The sequence below is a fragment of the Poromitra crassiceps genome (assembly GCF_964638095.1).
Source record: "Poromitra crassiceps genome assembly, chromosome: 2".
NCBI classification, from domain to species: Eukaryota; Metazoa; Chordata; class Actinopteri; order Beryciformes; family Melamphaidae; genus Poromitra; species Poromitra crassiceps.
In genome coordinates this window covers 119,451,295-119,477,067 of record NC_139624.1, presented here as the reverse complement: position 1 = coordinate 119,477,067, position 25,773 = coordinate 119,451,295, and the positions used below count along the sequence as shown (strand labels likewise).

General features: G+C 42.3%; 1 protein-coding gene across 1 annotated transcript in view; it reads left to right on the top strand.

Moving 5' to 3' along the window:
- The window catches only part of stk17a (serine/threonine kinase 17a), a gene marked incomplete at both ends in the record, with an annotated part of 98,301 nt that overhangs the window by 68,628 nt on the left and 3,900 nt on the right, over positions 1 to 25,773 (top strand). The window contains 4 exons of the mRNA XM_083632275.1: positions 21,764 to 21,908; positions 22,872 to 22,998; positions 23,087 to 23,135; positions 25,305 to 25,484. Coding sequence (XP_083488401.1) covers positions 21,764 to 21,908; positions 22,872 to 22,998; positions 23,087 to 23,135; positions 25,305 to 25,484 — 501 coding nt within the window. The remainder of the gene's footprint in view (positions 1 to 21,763; positions 21,909 to 22,871; positions 22,999 to 23,086; positions 23,136 to 25,304; positions 25,485 to 25,773) is intronic.

Genomic DNA, 25,773 nt, shown 5'->3' with positions numbered 1-25,773 from the left:
GCCCACACAGTCCACGGGAGAAAATACACTCTAAAATCTAATTGATTCTCATGACTTTTGCCATGACTGTCAAACCTAAATTTATATACTTTGCGACGTTCATCATCGTTCAAATTTGGCTGGTGGCTTATTAACATAGGTTCCTGTGATGTGATGAACTCAAAATGCTAAATAATAAAAAAATATTTCTGGTTTCCAGGGGCTTTAAGTTTTTTTTAACAACATACGAACAAGACAAACAAACAGGCTCAGACACTGGAAGAAAAAACAACAAACAAACAAGCAAACAAAACAAAACAAAACCCATATCAACATTCAAGTCGTGCTACCAGTCGTGTAAGGTGCTTATATGCTTGTAAGAGGTATTGGCCTCTATCGTTGCATCGGCCTATGAACTGCGCCCAGCGCCCAGCGCAGCGCAGAGTAGTGGGCGTGGACCAGCCCACTCGATATCTTGGTGTCGGCGCTACAGGCAGCCTTAAGCATTACAACCACGCCTTTTAAGCATAAAATTATGCACAATCTGGTCATTGGAGAAGTGCAGTAAACGAATCACAAGCGTCCCTTTTAAGCTCCAATTCCACGGAGCAATCCAGTAAATGTCTTCACATGGTTGACACTGCTTATCATGCTTCTCTGAGGTTCATTACTAATTGTAAATCACTGACACACCACTGTGAGTTGTACTCTCGGGTAGGATGGTCTGCTATGGTCACCCGAAGGCTCAGTCACTGGTATACTTTTATATATAAGGCATTACTTGGTCTACTGCCTTCCTACATTTGTGCCTTAATTGCACAGAGAAGTGCTGGTCCTCACTCCCTCCGTTCTCAAGATTACTTGTTGCTTTCTGTTCCATATGCTCCTACTGAATTGGGTAAAAAGGCTTTTGTCCACTCTGCACCTTTAGCATGGAATATGCTGCAGAATGATTGGAAACTAACAGGGTTAATTTCTTTGAACGCCTTTAAATCCAAATTGAGTGTACCGGTACTTGTGGCCGACTCCACTACATGTGCTTGTTTTTCATGATCTGCTTGAAAAGTCAATACGTTATGTTGTTTGTTTTATCTGTGAAATTTTTGTAACTGTAACTTTTGTACTTGCTGCTGCCTATCTTGGCCAGGTCTCCCTTGAAAAAGAGGTTCTTAATCTCAATGGGATTTTCCTGGTTAAATAAAGGTTAACACGTTGAGTGCCAATGACGAGATATCTCGGCTTACAGGATCCAACCGTTGAGTGCCAAAGACGAGATATCTCGGCTTAAAAAAAAAAATTTTTTTTTTGACGGTGGGACATCGATCAACCCCTTTTACGTCTCCTATACCAATATTGGAGGAAGAGAATGTGTATAATCTATTTTACCGACCAGCTAAGTGGCGACAGTGCTCTCCAGACAGAGAGAAAGCCAGCAAAAACAGCCGCGGGAGAAAGCCATTCTCAAGGAAATAGCTGGGCGAAAACGCTTTCGATTTCACACACACACACACACACACACACACACACACACACACACACACACACACACACACACACACACACTCGAGTACCTTTGAGCATAAATAAGACCAGAATCGCAAAAGCTTCATCAAAGCTCTCAGCCGACACCCCAAGAAACGAACGAGCCCGTTTTACAGTAATCCAGACTTGCCCGAGAGCGGCCGCGGAGCCAGCAGCAGCAGCACAGACGGAGGGAGGAGTTTGGAGACACACACACACACACACACACACACACACACAAACACAATACAGTATACAGACTTGCCCAAGGGCACCCATAATCACAGGCACGTGAGGTGGTTCTAAAAATCCATTTATCTCAAAACTCTCTGAAAATCTCTGAAACCATGCTGTACTCAACGGCTAATATCTACATAACTACTAACTCTACAAACTAACTCTTTTAGACAGAGAAAGCACACATTCTATTAGTACTTTTGTGAACTTTGTGTTCACAAAGTCAAAGCAGAAAAGAATCCTCGGCTCTTGTAAAATGAGCCAGAATCCTCAAAAAAAAAACTCTGGCAGAAGCTAACTACAGTATTGAAAAAAGGCTGGCAGTGAATGTGTTAAAAAAAATAAAAAAAATAAAAAATAAAATAAAGCCAGAAAAGCCAAGCGCTCTGCTCCCCCCTCCCTTTCATCCCATCTGTCTGTCTCCATATATAGGCTATTATTCCATATTATTATGCTTCTCAAACCAATCTAACTGCAGTTTAAATACTGCAAGCATGTAAATACGCTACACTATAGCAAGATAAAAGTGAAAAGAATGTTCTAAACGCATTGGCTAGAAAAAAATAGCCTATCCCTATGTCATGATGAGATTAGATTGGTGAAAGTTTGTCCAGAATGATATCGTTTTCTCTCCCCTGCTGCACAGGTAGGATGATGCACATAAATATAGCCTACATTATGTAAAGTCATTGCAGAAATGTGTTTTTATTGTAAAACTAAATGTGAAGTAGGGCCAATTTATTGGAGCGGACATCACAGTATAGAACATGACAGTAGAACCGCGTTACGCTGTCACTTATCTAAATCACGTTAAACCTGCGAGGGATATATATAGCCCCAGGATGACATATATGTTTCACATAGGGTTGTGTTTGGATTTCTATGTTTTGTTTTGGCCAATATTGAAATGTTCGAGAATTGCATGTTGTGTGAACAGAAACAGTATTTCTATCTACCACTTTAGGCAATTTATGCTGATTTGGTTGATATTTATTCTCGAAATGTATTAGTCTCAATGCATGCTGGGAGATTTGAGGGAGTGAGAGAGAGAGAGCGGGGGAGAGAACAGCTTTTTTTCCATTTGTGCTGTGCAGGGAGTGAGAGAGAGAGAGAGGGGGAGAGAACAGCCTCTGAATGACGGGTTCAAAACTATCATGTTATAAAAACTGTCATGTTGTTAAAACTGTCATGTTGTTATACTACGTATGGTATAACTACTTTTTTTCCCATCTGACTTTGTGGCTGTCTCAGCGCACGAGGGAGGGAGTGAGAGAGCTAGAGGGGGACAAAGTGTGAGATCAGCAGAGGAGAAGCTGTGCGTGGAATATCCGCGGCGCACTGAATAAGGCCTGGTTTTCAAAAGCGCAAAGCGCTAAATTAATGCCAGGGGGGAAGATATCGTTAGGCCGGTATTTAAGGCCGAAACGCCCATTCTGGCCTATTCTGGCATTGCGCCACGCCTGTTTGGCCTAAAGTGCATTTCGGGGCCTAAAGCCATGTTGCTATCTTCCCGAGGCAGGCGCAAAGCACATTTTTTTGCGTTTAAGGCCCGTTTTTGCGCCTAAGGCCTGTGGGAGAATAGGGCCCATTGTGTCCGGGATCCCACACAGGGGGTCCATGAGGAACCAGCCTGGCGAATCACCGATCGCCCCTATTCCAGTTTTTTAAGTAATAATTCATGATCAATAATATCAAATGCTGCTGTAAAATCAAGCAGGACAGCTCCAACCATTTTCTTCTTTTCAATCTCTCTCAGCCAATCATCTGTCATTTTGAGTGAGAGCAGTCGCTGTTGAATGTCCTATACATGTCTCTATACATGTTGAAAATCAGTGGTTAAATTATTCAAAGAAAAATAGCATCTCATCTGCTCACACGACTATTTGATCCTGAGAATGTCAATTTTCCATTTTTAGGCAGTGGAATTACTTTGGCAGTTTTCCATTGTTGTGGACACAAGCATTCAGCAAAGGATCAGTTAATAATGTGACAAATAGCAGGGGCAATTAAATCAGGGACCATTTTAAGAAGCTTCCCGTCAAGAACTGATGTATCATTTAAGAAGTCCAGAATCATGTCTTCTATCTGTGTTTCACTCATTTCTGTCTCTCTCTGCACCCCGTAGTTCACCTCACCTCACCCCTTCACACACACACACACTCACACACACACACACACACACACACACACATCGCCATCGTTATTATTGTGCGTGCGTGCGTGTGTGTGTGTGTGTGTGTGTGTGTGTGTGTGTGTGTGTGTGCGTGCGTGCGTGTGTTTAGCGTATGACTGAAGCGGGTCAGATATTAAGAGGATTATTTAGGTCAGCTGCTGCTGGCTTCCTGGTAGATGATCTGAGGCCGAGCGCGGCGAGGCGGGCGATCAAAGCCTGATCGATGCCTTCCCACAGCGCTGCCTTCCCACAACGCTGTGCTGCCCGCGGCCACGTCGATTTCATTAATGACATTAGCAGCATGCCGATCAAACTCTCACTGTCAACCCCACCTCTCAGCAGGCTTCAAAGCCACTCTGTCCATCTTCCACAGCCAAATGCAGGCAACTGACCAATCTGCTTTTGTTCGGGATCGTTTTGTTTTCACGTAGTTTACGTCATTTCTGCTCGAGAGGCTGACCCACTTAGTGAGGCTACTTGGTCACTGGGGTCTTCATTTAGAATGTCCAGTTGATTCGCTTACCTCTATTTGATGGCTGAATTGGCCTTTGAAGGCTGATAATACTGTTGTGTATTGAACCTGCCAACAACCAATCAATTGTTATTGTTCTAAATTAAGTATTCAGTGTTTACCCCAGGAAAATACTGGAGCAGCATTCACATCATGGGCCACTAAAACTCTCCATTTCAATCCAGGACGATTATAATAACAATGTCTGGTCTGGAAAATTTAGTTGAATTTCATAGCACACTTCTCAAATCATGTGCCGCCAAACTCTACTTGCAGCACCTTACAGGGCCACTTTGCTGATTTTCAAACAGCTTTGTATCATTGCTAAATCAGTACTATTAAATGCAAATTAACAATGGGTTTTTTTCAATATTTTATTTTGTAATTTTCAGAACATCAACCAACAAAAACAAACAAACTCCGACATGGGAAAAGAAAAGAAAGAAATCTCTTAAAGAGCATGGTGCAGGTTGGAGACCACATTGCATTAATATGTGGAGGAAGGCGTATATAGTAATGGAATTTGGGGGAAAACACTTTTTTTTCAATCACACATAGCTGCGTTTAGACTAGTTTTTGTAACCAGCAGGGGGCACTGGTTCATTTCATAGAACTACCACTTGTGATGTCACAGGGATGCAAACTAGTCACCTTTAGGTGACAGTCACATTTTTCAGACCAAAATACGAGGATTTCTGAGTGCTTTTATGTCTGCCCTGGTATCTGTCACCTTTTTTCACTCTCCATTACTTTGCATCCCTGTGTCAGCCCCAGCAGAACATTCTCCTCTTGTGATGTCACTCCTGTTGTTATGTTACACGCCCATTTATAAAATGTCACCTTTTCCTCCATATTTATACCCTGGGGGCCTGTGGGGGGGAAATCTTTGTCTTTTTGGAGTATTTTCACTGTAATCATGAGCCCAAAATGTAAATTAAGATTTTTTTTTAACCTGCACCATGCTCTTTAAAGGAGAACTTGCCTCCAAAACACTTTTTTTCAGCTTTTAACCAATATATATGACTTTGGGGGTGATGTGTGAAGAATTCTGGTCAGAATTTCCACATTTGACACCAAACTGTTGCCATTTGACCATTTGTATCATTTTTCAGCAGCATATCTGGCATAAGCGCCCTCTAAGGGTGGAACACTGCTTTTTTTTTTTTCCTCAAATGAATGGGAGATTTGGTACAACCTGACGTCAGGTTGTCCCCAAAGACTATGGGATTTCAAGATAGTTACTCCCCTACCCCCCCTGTACCCTTTCGGCTCCTCACAACTCCAAGCCTATTCCTATTGAAGTTTGCTCTTAAAATACTGAACCAAACGTCGTCAAAGTTGGCACATGTCTTAATTATAGTTAGTTTATCGCTGAATGTGTCATTACATTATTAATATCTTACCTGGATAGGCTCTAATTATGTTGTTTATATTATCAGTCCGACTTGGAAGCACTTTCTGCCGGCCAGTCAAACGGGAGAGTCTGCTCTCATGCACCCGCGGGGGCGCGCGCAGCAGTAGACTGAATGGGGGGAGGAGGAGGAGAGATCTGCAGCTGTGCCTGCACTCACCTCACTCCGACTATAGCAGGCTACGCAGCTACTGTGAAAAGCGTCCTGTCCAGTCGCACATTCGCAAACAGATGCGGGATTCCCTCAATCCTGTACCCAATCTCAGACTGTATTGAGCAGAAAAATCGCACACCAGCTATTTCTCTGTGTTTGTTTGTTGCTCCGTGAGGTTACAGAGCGCCCCATGCATGCAGGAGGAGGAGGCTGTTTCGCCAGCCGGGGTCTGGCAGGAGGGAGGCGGGGGAGAACGCAGCCGAGAGAACGCAGCTGAGAGGAAAACTTTTGCAAAGAATCATGGAAAAGGGAGAAACGAAAATTAAAAACGGATTTGATGGCGCGATTTATGGCAAATGGGACGAGGGAATGGAGAAATGGAGAAATCTCGCTTTGTGATTACATAAGCTGAGAGCGGGGCGTTTGTCCTCACTGTGCTGTGTGCTGCGAGCAGCGAGGCTCTTTTAACGTAAGTTTAGACAAGCCACGCACACACACATGGGACAAAATGGGACAAAAATAATTAAATTTCTAGTTCGCCACTGAATGGCCAAATTGATATCACTTTCAACCGTTTTGAGCAACACTCTTTCCATACAGACCACCAGCGTTGGCTAGTTGTTGATATTTATAAAAGATATTGCCCCTCTCAAATAAATTATTTTTGAGGCGGTAGGCAAACTGTAATGGCGTCGATTTCCGAAAAAAAATCTTGACTTGAACACAGCCAAAGAGTTTATAGACAAGAGCATATGTCATTTCTTGGTTTTTTCCATAGGTATTTTCAAATCACTGTTCTGATACATATCTAGGGGGTAAGTCCTCCTTTAAGTGAGTTGGTCCTCAGGTACCTGAGTCTCTCCATCCATATAACAGAGATCATGTCCGCCAACCACAGCTGAAAAGAGAGTTGAGAGGAGGACTTCCATTCCTGCAGAATGAGTTTCTGGCGACAATTGTCCCGTGCCAGAGATTGTTGCACAGCTGTAGGGAAGTCGAGAGAGGACTCAGAGCAACCGAAAATGGCGAGTTCTGCCTCCGGCTGAAGGGTTATTTTGCAAATGAACAATGTTTAACTTCCATCCATCTTGCCTGGATCGAGAGCGCCCCGATCATTCACAGAACTTCCTGGTCCAAATTATGTCATTTGGAGCCGTTTTTGCCTATTACTATCACTATCTTTATCACTATTACTATCACTATCTTTATCACTATTACTATCACTATCTTTATCACTATTACTATCACTATCTCTATCACTATTACTATCACTATCACTATCACTATCATAATTGAGCTCTACCTTCATTCGCAGACCTTCCTGGTCCAAATGACATCATTATGACATAATTTGGACCAGGAATTTCTGTGAATGACCAACGTGGAGCTCTCGGTCCAGCAGAGAACAGGAGAGTAAAAGTTTGCTCTGTAAGTTTTAAACCTCAGTTTTGTGATACAAATAAAGACTCGCCGTCTGATTTACTAAAGCAGGTGCAAAACAGGTGGATTTAAATTAAATTAAACCATGCTTTCACTGGGCAGTAAATAGTGTGACTAAATAAGCTGTTTTAACTTGAGTAAATCAATTGTGTTCCGCACGCCGCCCTCGCCTTATTCTAGTAGTGAGATTAGAATAAAGCCATCCTTCATTTTTTTAGCTCTGGCTGACCCTCCTTAAAAACATATCATCTGATTGGTCGAGACTCGAGATGCAGAAGGAGATGGAGCTAACCAGCCACAAAGGCTAGTAGGTTGATCAAATTCACAGGCCTTTCTACTAATTACAACCCTGCTTACTTACACATCGCCATGTATACAGACAGAATGATGGCCTGCCTGTGTCATCTTTGTGTTTCCAGTCTTTAGGTAAAGTTCACTTCCAAAGCAGACACACAGGGGGAGTGGTGGTGTTGTTTTTTGTGCTACACATTGGATCAGATGCAGCCTGATCCTCACATGAATGAACTTACATTCCACATACTGTGTGTGTGTGTGTGTGTGTGTGTGTGTGTGTGTGTGTGTGTGTGTGTGTGTGTGTGTGTGTGTGTGTGTGTGTGTGTGTGTGTGTGTGATATTAATGAACTTACATTCCACATACTGTGTGTGTGTGTGTGTGTGTGTGTGTGTGTGTGTGTGTGATATGAATGAACTTACATTCCACATACTGTGTGTGTGTGTGTGTGTGTGTGTGTGTGTGTGTGTGTGTGTGTGTGTGTGTGTGTGTGTGTGTGTGTGTGTATGTGTATGTGTATGTGTATGTGTATGTGTATGTGTGTGTGTGTGTGTGTGTGTGTGTGATATTAATGAATTACATTCCACATACTGTGTGTGTGTGTGTGTGTGTGTGTGTGTGTGTGTGTGTGTGTGTGTGTGCGTGCGCGTGCGTGCGTGCGTGCGAGAGAGAGAGAGAGAGAGAGAGAGAGAGAGCATCAGATTAACAGCCCCCTCCCCACTGCCCAGTTCTCTCATTCTTTCATACTCTGACCTAATTATGAATTGGACTCATTCTATCCTCATGTCCCATGGTTTTACTCCTCATATCCTCTCTCTCTCTCCCTCCCCTTTGGAGTAAGACATAATTTCTGCCCCACAAACAAGTCTGTGTGGGGTTAGTGTGTGTGTGTGTGTGTGTGTGTGTGTGTGTGTGTGTGTGTGTGTGTGTGTGTGTGTGTGTGTGTGTGTGTGTGTGTGTGCACGTGCGTGCGTGCATGCGTGGGTGTGTGTGTGTGTACGATAACCAAATGTCATTTTTTGACAGCTTCCAGTGTATCTGAAAAATGACGTTCACTGTGGAAGACCAAATGTGACACAGTAATATAATATGATATGGAATTATTATTTTTGTATCTTTTATAAAGAAACAAATATACAGTAGTAAACCCGTCAAAGCTGAAGCGCCATTATTGTAAGACCTTTCTTTAAATCAGAAATACTGGGAGGAGTGCAGGGTTGCACTTTAAACATCTAAGAGACCACAAAGTGTATTTAACACATTCAGTGCCACAGCGCTTCAGTAAAATTGTCTGGAGCCTGTGCCAGATTCACTTCCATTCAGTTGAAAACAGCTATAGAATTTTTTCTATTATGGCTATATTAACGGGGCTGGACTTTAATGAAAGATTGAACACTCCTGCTTCTTCCAAAGAAGAAATTTTGTTTCTAGACAGTTCCATTATGAAATTACAGCCTCTCAAAAAAGTGCACTTTCAAGGGTTTTCTGTCGTTTTTTTTTCTTTCCAAGATATAGCCCCTTTTATGAATACCTTTTGCACTCTAATTTCGAGCACATTCACTGACTCTGGCTGGTGTTTTCTGATGTGGTGGCGTGTGGTGTGGTTTCTGTGCAGCCACACACCCCTCTCCCCCCCCCCCCCCCCCCCCTCTCCACCTCTGAGCTGCGGGCTCCTCCCACACGCACAGAGTTTGCTTTCTCGACTCCGTTTTTGCCCCGGACAGATCCCAGCTTTGCTGCGCGCATCATTTCCTTGATGGGCATCAAGGAAATGATGCGCGCTGGCAAACGCGACTGAACGAAAAGGCTTGGCCCGTTCGGCTTCGGATGCTGGCTTTCTAGGAAATCGTGTGGAGATAGATAGAAGCATAAGAGCTCAGTTGTGAGCGCGGATGCAGCCGAGCCCACTCTCGCTGTAGACGGAGCAATATATACGGCTCTGGCAGAAAGCATGCATCGGTTTCCACGGCTTTCTCCGCTGTCTCCTGTACAAAGTAAAGGATCTGAGGTGGGTGGAGCAGCTCCTGTGACGATGTTTAAGGTGGCGCCGTGTGATCCCTTGAAGGGATTCATGCTCACTGGCTGGGTACGACCTTAAACAGCAGAATTATGGAATAATATGAATTATGATTTTAGGACGTCCACAGACGTCCTTGGCACTGAACGTTACTTTTTTTTAGGACGTGCACAGACGTCCTTGGCACTGAATGTGTTAAGAGACCACAGTGATATTTTAAATGATAAAAGTACTTACTAAAGTGCAGTCAGACAACTCACGTAAAACAGATTTAATGACAATGAATGCATATAGATACAGAATTCAGTATGGAGTCTTGTCTCTAAGCATACACAGGGTTTTTCCTGGATCAAAACGAGGCAAAGGTGGTACTTTAATCCTGATCACGTACACACTTGTACGCGTACCTCCCTTAGGCCAAGGTACGGAGAATGCTGTTTGTTCCAGTTAACGACTGTGCAATTTACAGTAAGCCGTTTGTTGCCGGATCCCTCCAATACAACAGTTAGAACTTTTGCCTCAAGTCCATGCCAGCTGGGTCAAACGGCTCCCAAGTTCAAACCACAGTGAGAGGTATTTTTTGCAGCATCTGTTGTTGGGACCATGTGGTCGGGAGTGTTTTAACAGATCGTCAGTAGCAGCAGGAGGGATCATTACATAGACCACAGCTCTGCATTTGTTCACTGCCTCCTGTCCGTGAACAGTTACAGCAGAATACTCCTGTTGAGTCCAGAGGACACACTTAAGCTGTTTTCACACATACAGACAAGGAAATTACCTGTAAATCAAGACTGGCTATTTCCCGGAATTTCCCTTCACACCTGAGGATCACATGTGTGAAAATAGCAGCTAAAGTACCTGTATTTGAGGGGGGTCGGGGGGGGGGGGGGGGCACTGCAGAGCGGGTGGGGAGAGACGTGTGCACTTGGATGGGGAATCATCCTTATTTTATCCCTATCATATCAATCGTGGTCATGGCCGTATCTAGCTATGAGGACGGGGAGGTCCGGACCTCCCCTAATATTTCAGAGAAAAAAATAAAAAAAAGCTGCATGGAAAAGCATGAAAAACACGGGATCGCTTTTATTTTGAAACGAAAGGCAGGTCAGGCAGGAAGTCATCTGACGCCGCGTCCGCGGTAACTTGATTCCGAGAGAGCAGCAGCATGGTGGTGATGACTGTCTGTCTGCCTGGCGAGATAATTGAAGGTGAGCGAGCTGCGAGACAGTGAGCGAGTGAATGACAGACGAGGTGAGTGAGTGACACTGACAGATTTTTTAGCAACAACCAAGAAAGTAAGTGTCTAGTCTGTCTCTTAAGTAACGTTACCTGTGTGACACGTTGGGAAGCTACTGGCTAATCATGCATGATGCCAATTGCCAAGCTCCCGAAGTCAGGTATGCAGGTGGCTGTATGCATGGTTTCAGTTTCATGACCCAATAAGTAACAAAAAGAGGTGGTGTAAAGTTAAAAACAACATAATATATTTTATTTTATTTTTCAATCGTTCCTATCAGGAATAAATAAATTTTATTTTTCATTTGGAATATACTAAACTGTATATATACACTGTATATATACTGTAGTATAATTATAGTAATATATATTTGATAACTGATAAAAAATTATAGAACATTGTCATGATATTCTAATTTATGGTGATGCACCTGTATGTGTTGTAGTAGACTAGATTTGACCGAGGTGGGTATTTGATACTGGGCAATAGGCATCCTTCGCACTATTCAGTAGCTTGAAGCCTTAAACCATATCAAATAATGTTTTTACATTATGCAGGGTTTCATTCACTTATTTGAAGAGTACATGAGCCCACATGTTTGTGTCATCTACTATGTATTTGTTATTGTTGCATTACTCTTGCTAGCCTATAATTTGATAATAAACACATTCAATAATTTGAACCCTTCATTCCAAATTATTTTCAAGCATTATAATGTAATGTAAATCAATGACAATGTCAATGACAATAAATACATGTTCTTGCCAGCCAACAGGTCCCTCTGTATGTTTTTTTTTTATTACAAAAAGGCTGAGCAGGTGGTGACATGAAAGAGAATATACTGAATAATGGCATCACAACAGTATAATCCTAATGTTGATTTAGAATGATATATTCCTCTAAATATGGCTAAAAAAGGTTAAAAAAAATCATTTTTTTTTTAATTTAAAATGATATATTACTCTAAATATGGCTAAAAAAGGAAGAAAAACAAAACAAAAAACAAAATCGTGCTGGGATTCCCCTATTTCGAAACCCTGGATACGGCAATGCAAGATGGGCATCATGCACGTGACAAAATTAGGCAAAGCACACAAACTGCTCGACTTGCACTATAAGCTGTCAGACAATTTAACGTTATCCACCTTATTTTTGTGAGGGTCCCGCTGTAAAATAATTCTGGGAGCAATATCCGGTCTAGAACGTGAGCAGCTGTGTTTACGCAGGCTTGACGTGCCTGGATACTACTCTGCACTGCAGCCCATTGACTGCAGCGCGTGCCTCTTCGCATCGCATTTCCTTGTCGAACTCCGACTTGCTCGTCACAAAATAACACTCGTTTTTGGAATGTAGCCTAATGATGTTATCTATCACATCTGCTAACCTGTTGCTCGTTGAACAAGTCGGCATTTATCAGCTCAGCTGCTATTGTTTCATGTTCATTTTGGATGATTTAACATTGGCTGTAAGGTAATTTAACTGTTGCATGCTGCGCTGTGCAGCAGGCATGGGGAGGAGGAGGTAGGGCAGAGGAGACGAGAAGATAATTTCGCCAGTTTGCTTTGATGTGCGCGAATGATTAGATTATGCACGCTGGAAGTGAACGTTAAGCAACGTGTGTACACCTCGCCCATGAGAGAAGGACCGGCAAATGACTTGACACGTTTCACACTTGAGTCGCTCTGCCAGCATACCGGTCCTGTCACTACCGAGGAGCTAGTAAAAGATCAGCGATAGCAGGGGCGCGTTTGTGCCGGAAAACAATTTTCACACATGAAAGGCATAGACCACTTTCTGGTCATTTCCCGGTATAAAGCGCATGTGTGAAAACGGCTTTACTCATGCATAAGACCAAGTCAACATCGCTCAAGTCCCAAGTCTCAAGTCTTGAGGTACAAGTCTCAAGTCAAGACCCAAGTCTGTAGATTACGTCAGGTCAGAACAAATCAAGAGTCCAGTATTAATTTAATATCTTAAAGAAAACAAAATATCTAGGACTTAAAAACTTGGTAAGAGCATCGTGAGTTTGATTTCTATAATCAGTTTCAACTTCAATAAATTCAGTATTTCCACACAAATTCAGAAAACAGAATTTAAATTCAGTCGTCTGCTGGAACAAATCCCATCGCTTTCAATTTAAGTAATTTAATTAGTCAAGACTTTAGAAACCTTTTCAAGTCAGAGTCAAGTCCCAAGTCACCAGAGCCCAAGTCAAGTCTCAAGTCTTCTTTTCAAGCATCACGTCAAGTCTCAAGTCTTCTCTTCAATTATGATGTGTGCTTTGCTCAGTATGGCCTTATAAGGTGGCAGGTCAGCACATTAAAATCATCGCTAAATCAATAGTATTAAATGCAGTGTTGGGCAAGCCACTTGGAAAATGTAGTAAGCTAAACTACCAGCTACTCTACATTACAATATAGCTTCACTACTTTGAACTTTGAAGCTATCCCCAGCAAAATGTAGCAAACTAAGCTACAGTCTACATGCCAAAATAAAAGTAACTTGCTCCTGTAAATTAAAGCTTTTTTTTTGCCAAATCAATTGTATCTCAGTGATCAAGAAAAGGGAATTCCAGCACATCTGGAATAGGCCTATGGTTGATATAGAGACAGTCGGCATGTGTGGGAACACCCACAAAATGTTATACAACTGGCGCGCGAGTGGGGTAAAACCGCCGATATATCTCAATGGGCTGACTCACCAAAGGAAGGTGCTGCGGGTCTAAACTACAGGTTTGGGGGTTCTAGAACAGAACACAAGACGTCTGCTCAGATGTGCGTTAACTGCGGTGGTTAAATCCCCGATCGTGTCTGCCTGGGCTGGGCTAGCAGCTCAATTCTAACTTTGCTGAATGGATAGAACGGGGGATTTACCCCACCCTGACCACGCCCCCAGCCAGGCTGAGCCAGCTAACCCAGCGTCTATGACGAGACATCTCCTCAACCTATTCACGGGGACAAAATACTTACTATAGATGGTCAAATTTGGAGAGAGGGATCATATGTGTAGGAAAACACTTTTTTAACAGAACCTATTTCTAGATTTGAATGCAAATGAACAATGTTTAACTTCCATCCATCTTGCCTGGACCGAGAGCCCCCCGATCATTCACAGAACTTCCTGGTCCAAATTATGTCATAATAATGTCATTTGGAGCAGTTTTGTCCTATTACTGTCACCATCTTTATCACTATTACCGTACTATTACTATCACTATCATTATTGTGCTCTACCTTCATTCGCACAAGACCTCATGCCAGGGCACAAAGGCCATTGCTGTGACTCTATTGACATCGTGAAGACCGATTTTTCTGAAATGTGTGTTCCCACCCTGATGAGGATGATATTATTGGTGGCAAACTTAGTTAATTGCCTAGTAGTTGTAGAATATGGTCATGACATTAGACATTAGAAGTGCTTTATCATGACTAATAAACAGCCAATATGCTGCTAATATGCTAATGAGCAACTAGATAGTGGTGAATATGTGTACCTTAATATAAAGTGTTAGCAAAGTTTTGTGAACGTCTATCTGATCTCACAACACAAGGCTTCAATCTGAACCTGCAGGTTGTATTAGCGGACAGTGTTTTCATTCTCTTTAGTTGTGCCAAAGTCACTCTTCTCACCTTGAAAAAGCCCCAAACACACTTGTTCACCCTCCACTTCCTCTCCACCCTCCTCCCAGAGAAAAACACATTTATTCAGCCTCCACTTCCTCTCCACCCTCCTCCCAGAGAAAAACACATTTATTCAGCCTCCACTTCCTCTCCACCCTCCTCCCAGAGAAAAACACACCTGTTCAGCCTCCACTTCCTCTCCACCCTCCTCCCAGAGAAAAACACACCTGTTCAGCCTCCACTTCCTCTCCACCCTCCTCCCAGAGAAAAACACACCTGTTCAGCCTCCACTTCCTCTCCACCCTCCTCCCAGAGAAAAACACACTTATTCACCCTCCACTTCCTCTCCACCCTCCTCCCAGAGAAAAGCTTAATTCAGCAGCCCCCTGAAGGGACGCCTTGTCTATTCCTGACTGCCCTCCCTCTCTCCCTTCTGGCCCCCTCCATACCGCCTGCTAATTGCGTTTATCCATCAAGGGTTTATCTCAGGGCCAAGGAAATTAAGTCTAATGTGGAGTTAGTGTGAGGACCGTGTGACGGTAGCTTAGTTGTTCATTTGTTTCATTTCCTGTCATAATCACTACCTTGTTTTCCTTTTCGTGGCCACGATCGGAGGAGTAGAACGCGGAGATGAAGGCAATAGGCCGACGGTACAAATGACCATATTCAAGCCAAACTCATCATTAGTTTGCTATCTCTGGAGGTGTTCTACTATTTCTGCCACTGCCTGCAGCACACACACTTGCGCACGGCTACTTGGCTAGTGATTTATTGCCCTGGTGTCCTGTGAGATTTGCTAGTTGGACAAGTTTCATAACAATTTTGGTAATTTTGTGGCTGGAATAGAGAGTGCTGATATGGGCTGTTGGAGTCTGAGGGCCATGTTTTTGGATTGAAACTGCCAACAGTCGATATTTTGTGCTGATTCTGAATCTTAAAAGCTGCAAAAGCTTTTGCACATCAGTAGCTCCAAATGGCAGCGAGAGGGATCTGTTTGAACTTCCAATACCTGGAAGGCCTGTGAAGTGATATCAGTAAACTGCAGTGCACACTACACACGCGGCTGTAGCTCAGGAGGTAGAGCAGTGGCCTGTATCACGAAGCTGGATTTCAGCTTAGTGAGGTCACTTCAGGGTTAACCCTAGGTTTTCAGTCTCATGAAGGTGGTTTACTTTTTATCTGGGTACATTGGTAATGGTAACTTATGCTGAACAGCTAACCTGGTCCAGAGCAAGTTATCTTGGAGATTGAGATCGCTGGGCCGCCTCCCGACCAATCAATTATCTTGGAAAATGGCCTGCCCATACCTAGACAATCCCATTGATATCGGCGCGCAAATTGTTAGACTTGTTTTGCCGGACGAGGTACTGTATGAGAGATACAGATTCTCGTCCAAGGGACTACAGTATCCACTGTGCAAAGAATAGGCTACATGTTACTTTCACAGTAAATGGATAATTGTAAATGGAAACAGCACTGAAACATATCATGTACAAATGTGGTGCTTTGTGAGCTGCCACCTCCACCAGGGTCTGATGTTACTCCCCCCTCCACACCCTCCATCAAGGGACGACCCTGATTATTCGACAGGGCAAGTTCCTCTGCAGGAGTGTATTCCTGCGTCTTTTTTTATTCACATTTTGTCCTGTTGGCTGCAAACTATATCAAATCAATTCCATTGTGATCACCATACAACAAAGAGACAGTGTTAAAATGAAGTACAGCGCTGTACTGTATATATATGCAGCCTATAAGATATTATAGTAAGCCTATACTGACCAGTTTGAATTATGTTCTTATATTTGTTTTTGACCTGCTCCCAAGTCCACTTTGCTCCACCGGGGTTGCATCTGAAACTAGAATATCTACATTTCCTACCGAAAATATAATTGTGCTTGCTGTCCTCGCCATGCACTGCCTGCCTTGCAAGGTCCCTGCCCATGCAGCTAGGGGGACTAATGCTGCCTTCCAGACACCTGGGACGTGGGTATTTCCCAGTGGAAAAGTCCCACCCCCCACCTTCAAAGCATTCCAGAGCACAAAGGCAAAATGCAACCAAAAAACATGGCCGACCACGACAAACTTTTTTTTGTTTGGCAAATAGCAAGACAGCTTAACAACGAGCAGAGCACCCTCCTTGCATATTTAAATGAAAATGAGGAGCAGCAATGACACATTTATTTTATTTCTTTATTTAGCACATATTCAAACATACAAAAAATACTGATAAGTTATCAACAAGACAATAAATGTGCAAAGTAGAGGCAGGAGACCCGCAAGGGCCTATATGAGGCCTCTACGAGGCCTATACGAGGCCTCTACATAGGATAACAGACTCTATTATACATTTATTTAGGCACTTAATACTTTGGACTACATACTCCATGGTTGCGGCCATTGTTGTGTGACGTCAGACAACTGTCCACTAGACAACAGCCTAGTGGGGGTAGATTTTTTTCTCCCAGTTTTCAAGTCGGAGCTCCCACTTTGAGTGTCATTCCAGTGCACTTTTCCTAATAGGAGGCCAGAAAATCCAAAGGTCCCAGTTGTCTGGAAGGCAGCATAAGTAGTTATGGGCGGGCCTATGTGAGTAGAAGCGGGAGGAGCCAAGGAATCCAGGGGCCGAAGAATTTTGATTGTAGACGCTACAATTCAAAAGTTATGGACCAAAACGTGAAGAGGGCTGTTATAGCGCCACCATCAGGTCAATAGAACAATTTATTTTAGATCAGAGCAATGAATAAACATGGAAGCCAAGGAAACCTGTGAAAAAATAATTTTGATTGTAGAAGCTACGGTTCTAAAGTTATGGACTAAAACGTAAAGATGGCTTTTATAGCACCACCGTCAGGTCAATCGGTGTAATTCTTTAGGCCAGAGTAGAAGAGTACTCTATGAACATATAGATTTACAAATGATGCTGATATGTGTTAATGAGTGGTGTAAGAAATGGAGACTGTGTATTAATCAAAAGAAATCACAAGTAATGCACTTTAGAAGTCCAGGGAAAGAGAGAAGTTGTTTTCAGTTCCGTATTGGTGACAAACAACTCGAGTTTACAGATAAGTATAAATACCTTGGTTTGTTTTTTGATGAATACATGTCGTTTTTCCATGGTGTTTCTGTTCTAGCAGACTCAGCAAGCAGGGCACTGGGAGGTATTATAGGTAAGACTAAAATGTTGAGAGATATGGGCTACTCTACTTATTCGAAATTGTATCAAACCTGTGTATGTCCTGTCTTAGATTATGTTTCGGGGGTTTGGGGTTTCAAAAGGTTTCAGTTGAATGAACGAGTTCAGAATCGAGCAATCAGATTCTACCTGGGACTTCATAAATATGCCCCCATTTTGGCAGCTAATGGAGATATGGGGTGGGACTCCTGTGAAATTAGGTGGAAGGCCAGTATGGTGGGTCTTTGGAACAGGCTGCTGGGTTTACCACCCAACAGGGTGGCTAGCCATATCTTCTTTTGGGATTTGTTTGTTGATGGGGAATGGGTCTCTGAACTGTATGACTTACTACAGGAATGTGGTCTGGAAGACCATTATTTCCAGAGAAAAACTGTGAATGTGGAGGAGTTTAAAAATCGAATCCGGGTTAAATGTCTACAATCCTGGGCTGAAGAAATTTGGCAAAAGCCAAAATTAAGAACATATTGTTTATTTAAAAAAGATTATAAATGTGAAAAATATGTTTTGTATAATTTGTCAAAAAGTCAGAGATCACTCTGTGCACAGATAAGATGTGGCATCCTACCATTACATATTGAAACCGGAAGATACAGAGGGGTAGCTGAGGAGGATAGAATATGTGAATATTGTGAGTTGAATGAGGTGGAAAATGAAATTCATTTCATTTTATATTGTCCTTTGTATCATGACTTGAGAGAAACAATGTTTAAAAGAGTCCATACTCCTGAGCTAAATATGATAGATAGTGAGAACGGAGTAATACTCGAATTTCTTTTTGATAATATTTTTGCATTCTCTGAATTTCTTTCTAAAGCATGGGACAGGAGGAGAAGGTTGACGTATAACTGATAAAGTAGAGTTTATTTTCTATTTATTTTTTCGTTTTATTTTCGTATTCAGTGCAGGTATGTATGAATGTATATGTATGTATATTTATAGGCATATTATGTCTGCATGTATATATACTCTCTAATTTGGGCTGCACTGAAAGCTTCTGGTTGGGTAACATACCAGAATGTTATGTTTTGTTAAATATTGAATGTTGATGTGTCTGATAATCCCATGTGGGATGGGTCATGTAATTGTCCTGACACGAAAATAAAATATTCATTCATTCATTCATATTCATTCATTCATTCATTCATATAGACCAAATTTGGGAACAGTCGCTCTTATGGTTTGTGAGCTACAGGTACTTCATGTTGCTACAGTGCCCCCTATAAGCGAAATGACACAATCTTTTTCCTATCAGCTCAGAGTCAGTGTTGGGCAACTTACTTTCAAAATGTAATATACTACATATTACTATATTACTAGTTACTTTCATTTGAAAGTAATACGTTACTTTACAATATTACTTTCTGTGTAGAGTAACTTGTTACCGTACTTATTGCACTACTTTTGCATTACTTTCACCAAAACAACAGCAGCAGCAGAATTAGGGCTGCACGATTTATCGTATTTTCATCGTCATCGCGATATGAAAATGCGCGATGAACACAACGCAAAAGTCACGTGTTATCGCAAAAAAAAAACAGTGCACCTGAACGCAACATGCAAGATACCGGCTGAATAAGTGTCCAAATGTTCATGTCATTCTGGCCAATAGACCAAATCAGCGGGATGTTTACATTTACTTCCGGGTACCCCTGGGTCCACACATTATAATGGCGGTGAACGGCACAAACTGACGTGTTGAAGACAAAAACAGACAAAGAAGACAAAAATGGTTCGTCCGTGTTGTGTTGTTGTTTAATATCATTCATAACAACACTTTCACTAACGTTAGTGGAGACCAGACTAGCTTATTTACCTGTTGGACCAGACCAGAGTAGACTTGACGCTAAATTAAATTAACGTGGCGTCGGTAGCTCTGTCTGTAACGTCTGTAACGAGAAGAGCCTGGTGACGCGAGGTTACGAGTCTGCAAAAAAACAGCGAGTTTGACAGACAAACAAACATTATTAGCTAGCTAACACTACATAAAACAAACACAGAAGAAAGGCTAGATACGTCGGACAAGCATGTTTACCAACCGTTTAACCATTTAAATTGAAAGTAGTCGGCCGAAAACAACGAGAGGGTTTGACAGCATTTATTTGACAACACGCACATTTAAACCTGCCGCCTTCCCCAAGTGGTACCCGGAAGTAAATTTGTTTACATGGTGACGTCACGGTGATTTGGTCTATACTCCACTTCTGTTATAACATTTCAGTCTGGAATATGGAATATCTTTCAATAATCGTTATGACTAAAAGGCTAAAAGTAATCTCATGTGTAAGAAATGACTGTTCTACATTGAAGTAAAAATGTAAATAATTAACTTGTTGGTTTTGGATTTTTTTTAGCTTCAAGAGTGCATTTTTGTTCGTATGACCCTCAACACAGGCTTTGAGAATCCCGTGCCACTTACTGATACGTATGCTTAAATTAACACACTCATATTGCAAAATGAATTTAGGCCCTCACTGTAATACTTCAGAAGTTGAATTTGAAGTTCAGCATTAATACATTTGTCATTTTTGGTCTTAGATTTACCTTTGTGTGTTATTGCAATATAAAACTACATAATTAAGAATCGATTCTAGATTCTGGAATCGAGAATCGTTGGAATCGAGAATCGTTGGAATCGAGAATCATTGGAATCGAGAATCGATTCTAGAATCGGATCGTGACCCCAGGAATCGGATCGGATCGTGGCTTAGCCGGATCGGAGCACCCCTACCCATTAATATTTTTGTTTATAGCTTTTATTTATTTATCGCAGGTCATATCGTCATCGCAATATTGAACAGTGTTATCGCACATCGCAGCTTTTCCTCATATCGTGCAGCCCTAAGCAGAATGACATCGCTGCCCCGGAACCATCCCAAAAAATAACAATCCAAAATTCAAAATGTTATTCTTTTCCTTTGTTATTGTCATCTATAGTGGTTATTTGCATAAAAACACACAGTTTGATTCGGAAATGATTGTATCTATTTAAAATATGTGCTTTGATTTAATAAAATGTAACTCAATTTGTAACTTGAGTTATATTACTGAGTTACTGCTAAAAGTAATATATTACATGTAATATGTTACTTTTGTAATGCGTTACCCCCAACACTGGTCAGAGTACATCCCTACACAACTGTACGAAGTTTGGTTAGCATTGGAAGTTGTGTTCTGGAGTTATGGCGATTTTTGTGAAATAGGCCCCACCCACTGAACTTTGGAAGTCGATTATATCGCAACGCTGCGGTTTTTTCAAAAACCCCAAAATCAGTCTTGTGCAGGACAGTCCCCACATGATGTGTGTTTTGGTGTGGTGAAGATTGGGAAAAAATTCAAGGAGGAATCACAAAAAAAAACTGTTTTGGACAAAATTCAAAATGGCGGAAAATCTAGTCTGACGGAAATGTATGACGGGCCACCGCCAAGTGATGTGGGCGATATACTCGCTATTGCCCAGTCAGCCCTGCCCCGCTGCTACAGCGTGGTTGGCTGCCTTGCTGTATTTCCGTCTTCAATTGGTCGATTTCGAAATGACCCCTCCTTCCTTCGCTGCCGTGTGTCGCTCACCACCTTGCAAAGCATGCTGGGATACCTGGCGTGAAGACATCGCAAGCGACAAGACGAGAGGAGGGGCCAAAACCGAAATAGACCAATTGAAGATGGAAATACAGCAAGGCAGCCAACCACGCTGCAGCAGCGGGGCAGGGCTTGACAGGGTGAGTGCGAGTACATGCGAGTTGATCGCGTTCGGTGAGAAGGGGGTCTGAGTCTGGACAGACTTGGATGTAGACTGCAACTTGACTTGTTGGCGGAGACATACAACCGCGATGCTGTATTTCTAGTTTATACAGTCCATGATCGTTAGTGTTTGTCCGCTAGATGTCTACATCCTGACCTGTGTGTGTGTGTGTGTGTGTGTGTGTGTGCATGCGTGCGTGTGTGTCCATGCGTGTGTGTGTGTCCGTGCGTGCGGCGCAGTGCGGCGGGAGGTGAGATCTTTAAGCAGTGTGTGTGTGAGCGGGAGGAGGCCTTCAGTGAAGAGGAGGTGAAATGGCTGATGAGGCAGATCCTGGAGGGAGTCGCCTTCCTGCATGAACACCATGTGGTACACCTGGATCTCAAGGTACACACACACACACACACACTCTCTGCTTAGTCCATCTTATTTTGTATAGTCATTCAGATAAGATAAAGCTGTATTGATCCGTGTAGGGCTCGACAGTGACCGCCCACTTTTTTGCAGCTCTGGTTTCAGGAAGTGAATTCCTTATTCATTTCTCCATTTCAGAAAAGAGTTTATAAAGAGTAAGCCTGGAATTGCTGTTGTGATCATAGCTTCACTGTTCTCTATCTACCTACAATACAGAATCAAAGCTTCACTGTTCTCTCTCTACCTACAATACAGAATCAAAGCTTCACTGTTATCTCTCTACCTACAATACAGAGTCATAGCTTCACTGTTCTCTCTCTACCTACAATACAGAATCAAAGCTTCACTGTTCTCTCTCTACCTACAATACAGAGTCATAGCTTCACTGTTCTCTCTCTACCTACAATACAGAATCAAAGCTTCACTGTTATCTCTCTACCTACAATACAGAGTCATGGCTTCACTGTTCTCTCTCTACCTACAATACAGAATCAAAGCTTCACTGTTATCTCTCTACCTACAATACAGAATCAAAGCTTCACTGTTCTCTCTCTACCTACAATACAGAGTCATGGCTTCACTGTTCTCTCTCTACCTACAATACACAGTCATGGCTTCACTGTTCTCTCTCTACCTACAATACAGAATCATAGCTTCACTGTTATCTCTCTACCTACAATACAGAATCAAAGCTTCACTGTTCTCTCTCTACCTACAATACAGAGTCATGGCTTCACTATTCTCTCTCTACCTACAATACAGAGTCATAGCTTCACTGTTATCTATCTACCTACAATACAGAGTCATGTCTTCACTGTTATCTATCTACCTACAATACAGAGTAATGGCTTTCTAGACAAAATCAATGCAATCATGCAGATTTCGACAGGTGAGGTTTTCCTTTCTGACACTAACATAATGATGTGTGTCTGTCAGCCTCAGAACATCCTGCTGACCAGCGAGGCTCCTCTGGGCGACATTAAGATCGTGGACTTCGGTCTTTCCAGGATGGTCTGCAGCCACCAGGAGCTCAGGGAGATCATGGGAACCCCCGAATACGTTGGTGAGTGGTGGCGCTCAGTCCCAACTCCAATCACCTTTATTGATTTAATTATTAATAATAAGTGGTATGTTTCTGTATGTCTTTGCAGCACCCGAGATCCTGAATTATGAGCCCATAAGCACAGCAACAGATATGTGGTAAGCTGAATAGGTTTGCTATGTTACTTCCAGGGCTAATGTAATGGTGTACAATACATCATTGAGAAAAGAGGGCTCGCGACACAAGTTGTCAGGTCATGTGACATGACCTGACGAAGATCCAACTCAGATCGAAACAGTTGTCTGTCTATTAAAGTGATAATGCGGAAGATTTTCATGTAAATAAATGTCTGTAAAGTCACTATATCGCCAACTGAGTTAACACAATGGTGATTGAGCCTACGCGACGCACAGTTCTTGATGTGTTTCCCATCACCCAGCAGCAGCCAGAGGGTAGACTGGAGATTTAGGCAGAACACACCCTGCGCCCGCCTATGCAGCAGTCAAGGGCCGGGATTGGCCAGGAGCGAGCCTTTTGTTCCCTTTTGACAGCTCAAATCTCCCACACACACACACTCTGCGCCCAGCCGCCCACATGTCATAGCGATCTCCAGTGGAACTGGGATCCATAATACCAAAGAACTTTTATGGAAAGAAATGGCAGCTCCATATTGCCCCATTGCAACATCAGCGCCCAGCAGCCTCCGCCATTTTTGATTTTTGGAAACGTGACAGCGCCAAAAGAACCTTGCAGTGGTCAGCTGCGGTAGCGCTGGCCCCTATAATCAGCCTCTCTAAACAGTAACTCAACGGGAGTTGAACCTCGGGTCCTTTTCATTAGCTATTTATCTTGAAAAAAATAAAAAAATAAAACTAAAAATTTTGCTTAGTTTGGTTGTTGTTTTACATCCCTGCACTACACCACTTCAATCAAGATGTGCAGTACGCCCGGAAAAGATGTGAATGCCCAAAGTTTAGAGTGTTCTCCCGTTGAGTTACTGTTTAGAGAGGCTGATTATAGGGGCCAGCGCTACCGCAGCTGACCACTGCGAGGCGCATTCTGTTTCCAAAAATGGCCGGAGTGTCGTCTCTTTCCTTCCACGCTCTTTGATAATACTGCACCACTGACCAACTTCTTCTTTTGAGTTGTGTGGCGGTTAGCATCCAAGTGTTGCATTCCCGCCCCCACTGGCCAACTTGAATTAATTAAGGAGAGAGAAGAAAAACTTAATGTCACATACACTGTTTGGATCTCACCTGCAATTACTGCTCATGGCCATAGGTGTTGTCAGGAACAAGAAAACTGAAATCTTCCAGATTATAATTTTAAATGTTGTCCATGGGAGCAGAAGAAACTTGTGTCGCGAGCCCTTTAAAAAAAAAAATTCTCATTGATTCTCTGTTAATACAGTTTGGCTCAGCACCAATGTAAGCGGATGTGTGTAAGTTCCTCAATATGTACAATACATTATCACCAGTTAGAATAATGTATGATTTTACTTCACATTCAGATCATAGACATGCTGATATTTTCTAGTAGCGATAATCCAGGTTTTTTTATTCCCAACATTTATATTCACTGCTTTCACCAAACTTTTCACGCAATTAACTTTCCTGCCAGCCGGAATGTTTAACATTTCCTGGTTCAACATATCATTTGAGAGAAGGGTTCTTACACAATGTGCATCTTCTTCTCTTCGAAGTGATTGACTGTTATTTGGAAAATACCTTGTGGAAAAAAGGTTTTCATGAAACCCCTCTTCCACAACTATACTCCAATTCTGAGAGAAAGCAGGCCTATTGATGTACAAGAGATGTGCAAATGAATGAACATATTAATTAAAACAGGTCTGAAAACCTAATATGATTGATCCTCATGGTGTTTGTCTTTGAAGTTATTAGTTTACTTGTCTTCAATAAACAAACATTAATAACATCTTATTTCATTTTCTTGTTGGCACTTGCTACAAAGAGTAATATAATGTACAGGTACTGTACCATTTGCGTTGTGCTTTTCAGTAACTTACAACCTAGTTTTAGAAAATCTAAATTAAAAATACTGCCTATTGTGAATTATTAAAGACCCCCTAAAGTCATGTTTTAAGATGTATATGATGTATTCTACTTTGAATAATATTTTCTGTCTGATATGGTTTTTCCCACAAAAAAAGTGAAATGATCTTGTTAAATATAAATGTCATAGTCTATGAATATGCAAATATATTCCATCTCAAAGGTTTTCCTGCTCGACACAAGATGTCTCCTACTTCACTATTTGTGATGTCACAAATCATGTTCATGCTAACCCTTGCTGTGTGCTCTCTGCAGGAGCATTGGGGTGTTGGCTTACGTCATGCTGACAGGCATCTCTCCATTCCTGGGTGAGGACAAGCAGGAGACCTTCCTGAACATCTCCCAGCTCAACGTGAGCTACAGCGAGGATGAGCTGCAGAGGCTGGACCCGGCCGCGCTGGCCTTCATCCAGATGCTGCTCCACAAACTGCCACAGTCAGTCCACAGACACTGCACTTTAGACAGAGAGGAAGAAGTAGAGTCAGCACACTGCGTAGAGATACTCTCAGTAGATTTATTGCATGTTTCCGTTTCGGTCATTGCGACCTTCATCAGAATGAAGCAGGAAGTGACACAGCACCCATATAAATAGGTCAAATCTCTCTGCTAATTGGCGGAGGGAAAAAAGATCAGATCAGTTCAATCAGTTTAACCCCATATTGTTTACAGAAGACCTCCCAACCTGGATAATCTACTGGTCAGGTCACATCTGCGGCAGCCCACT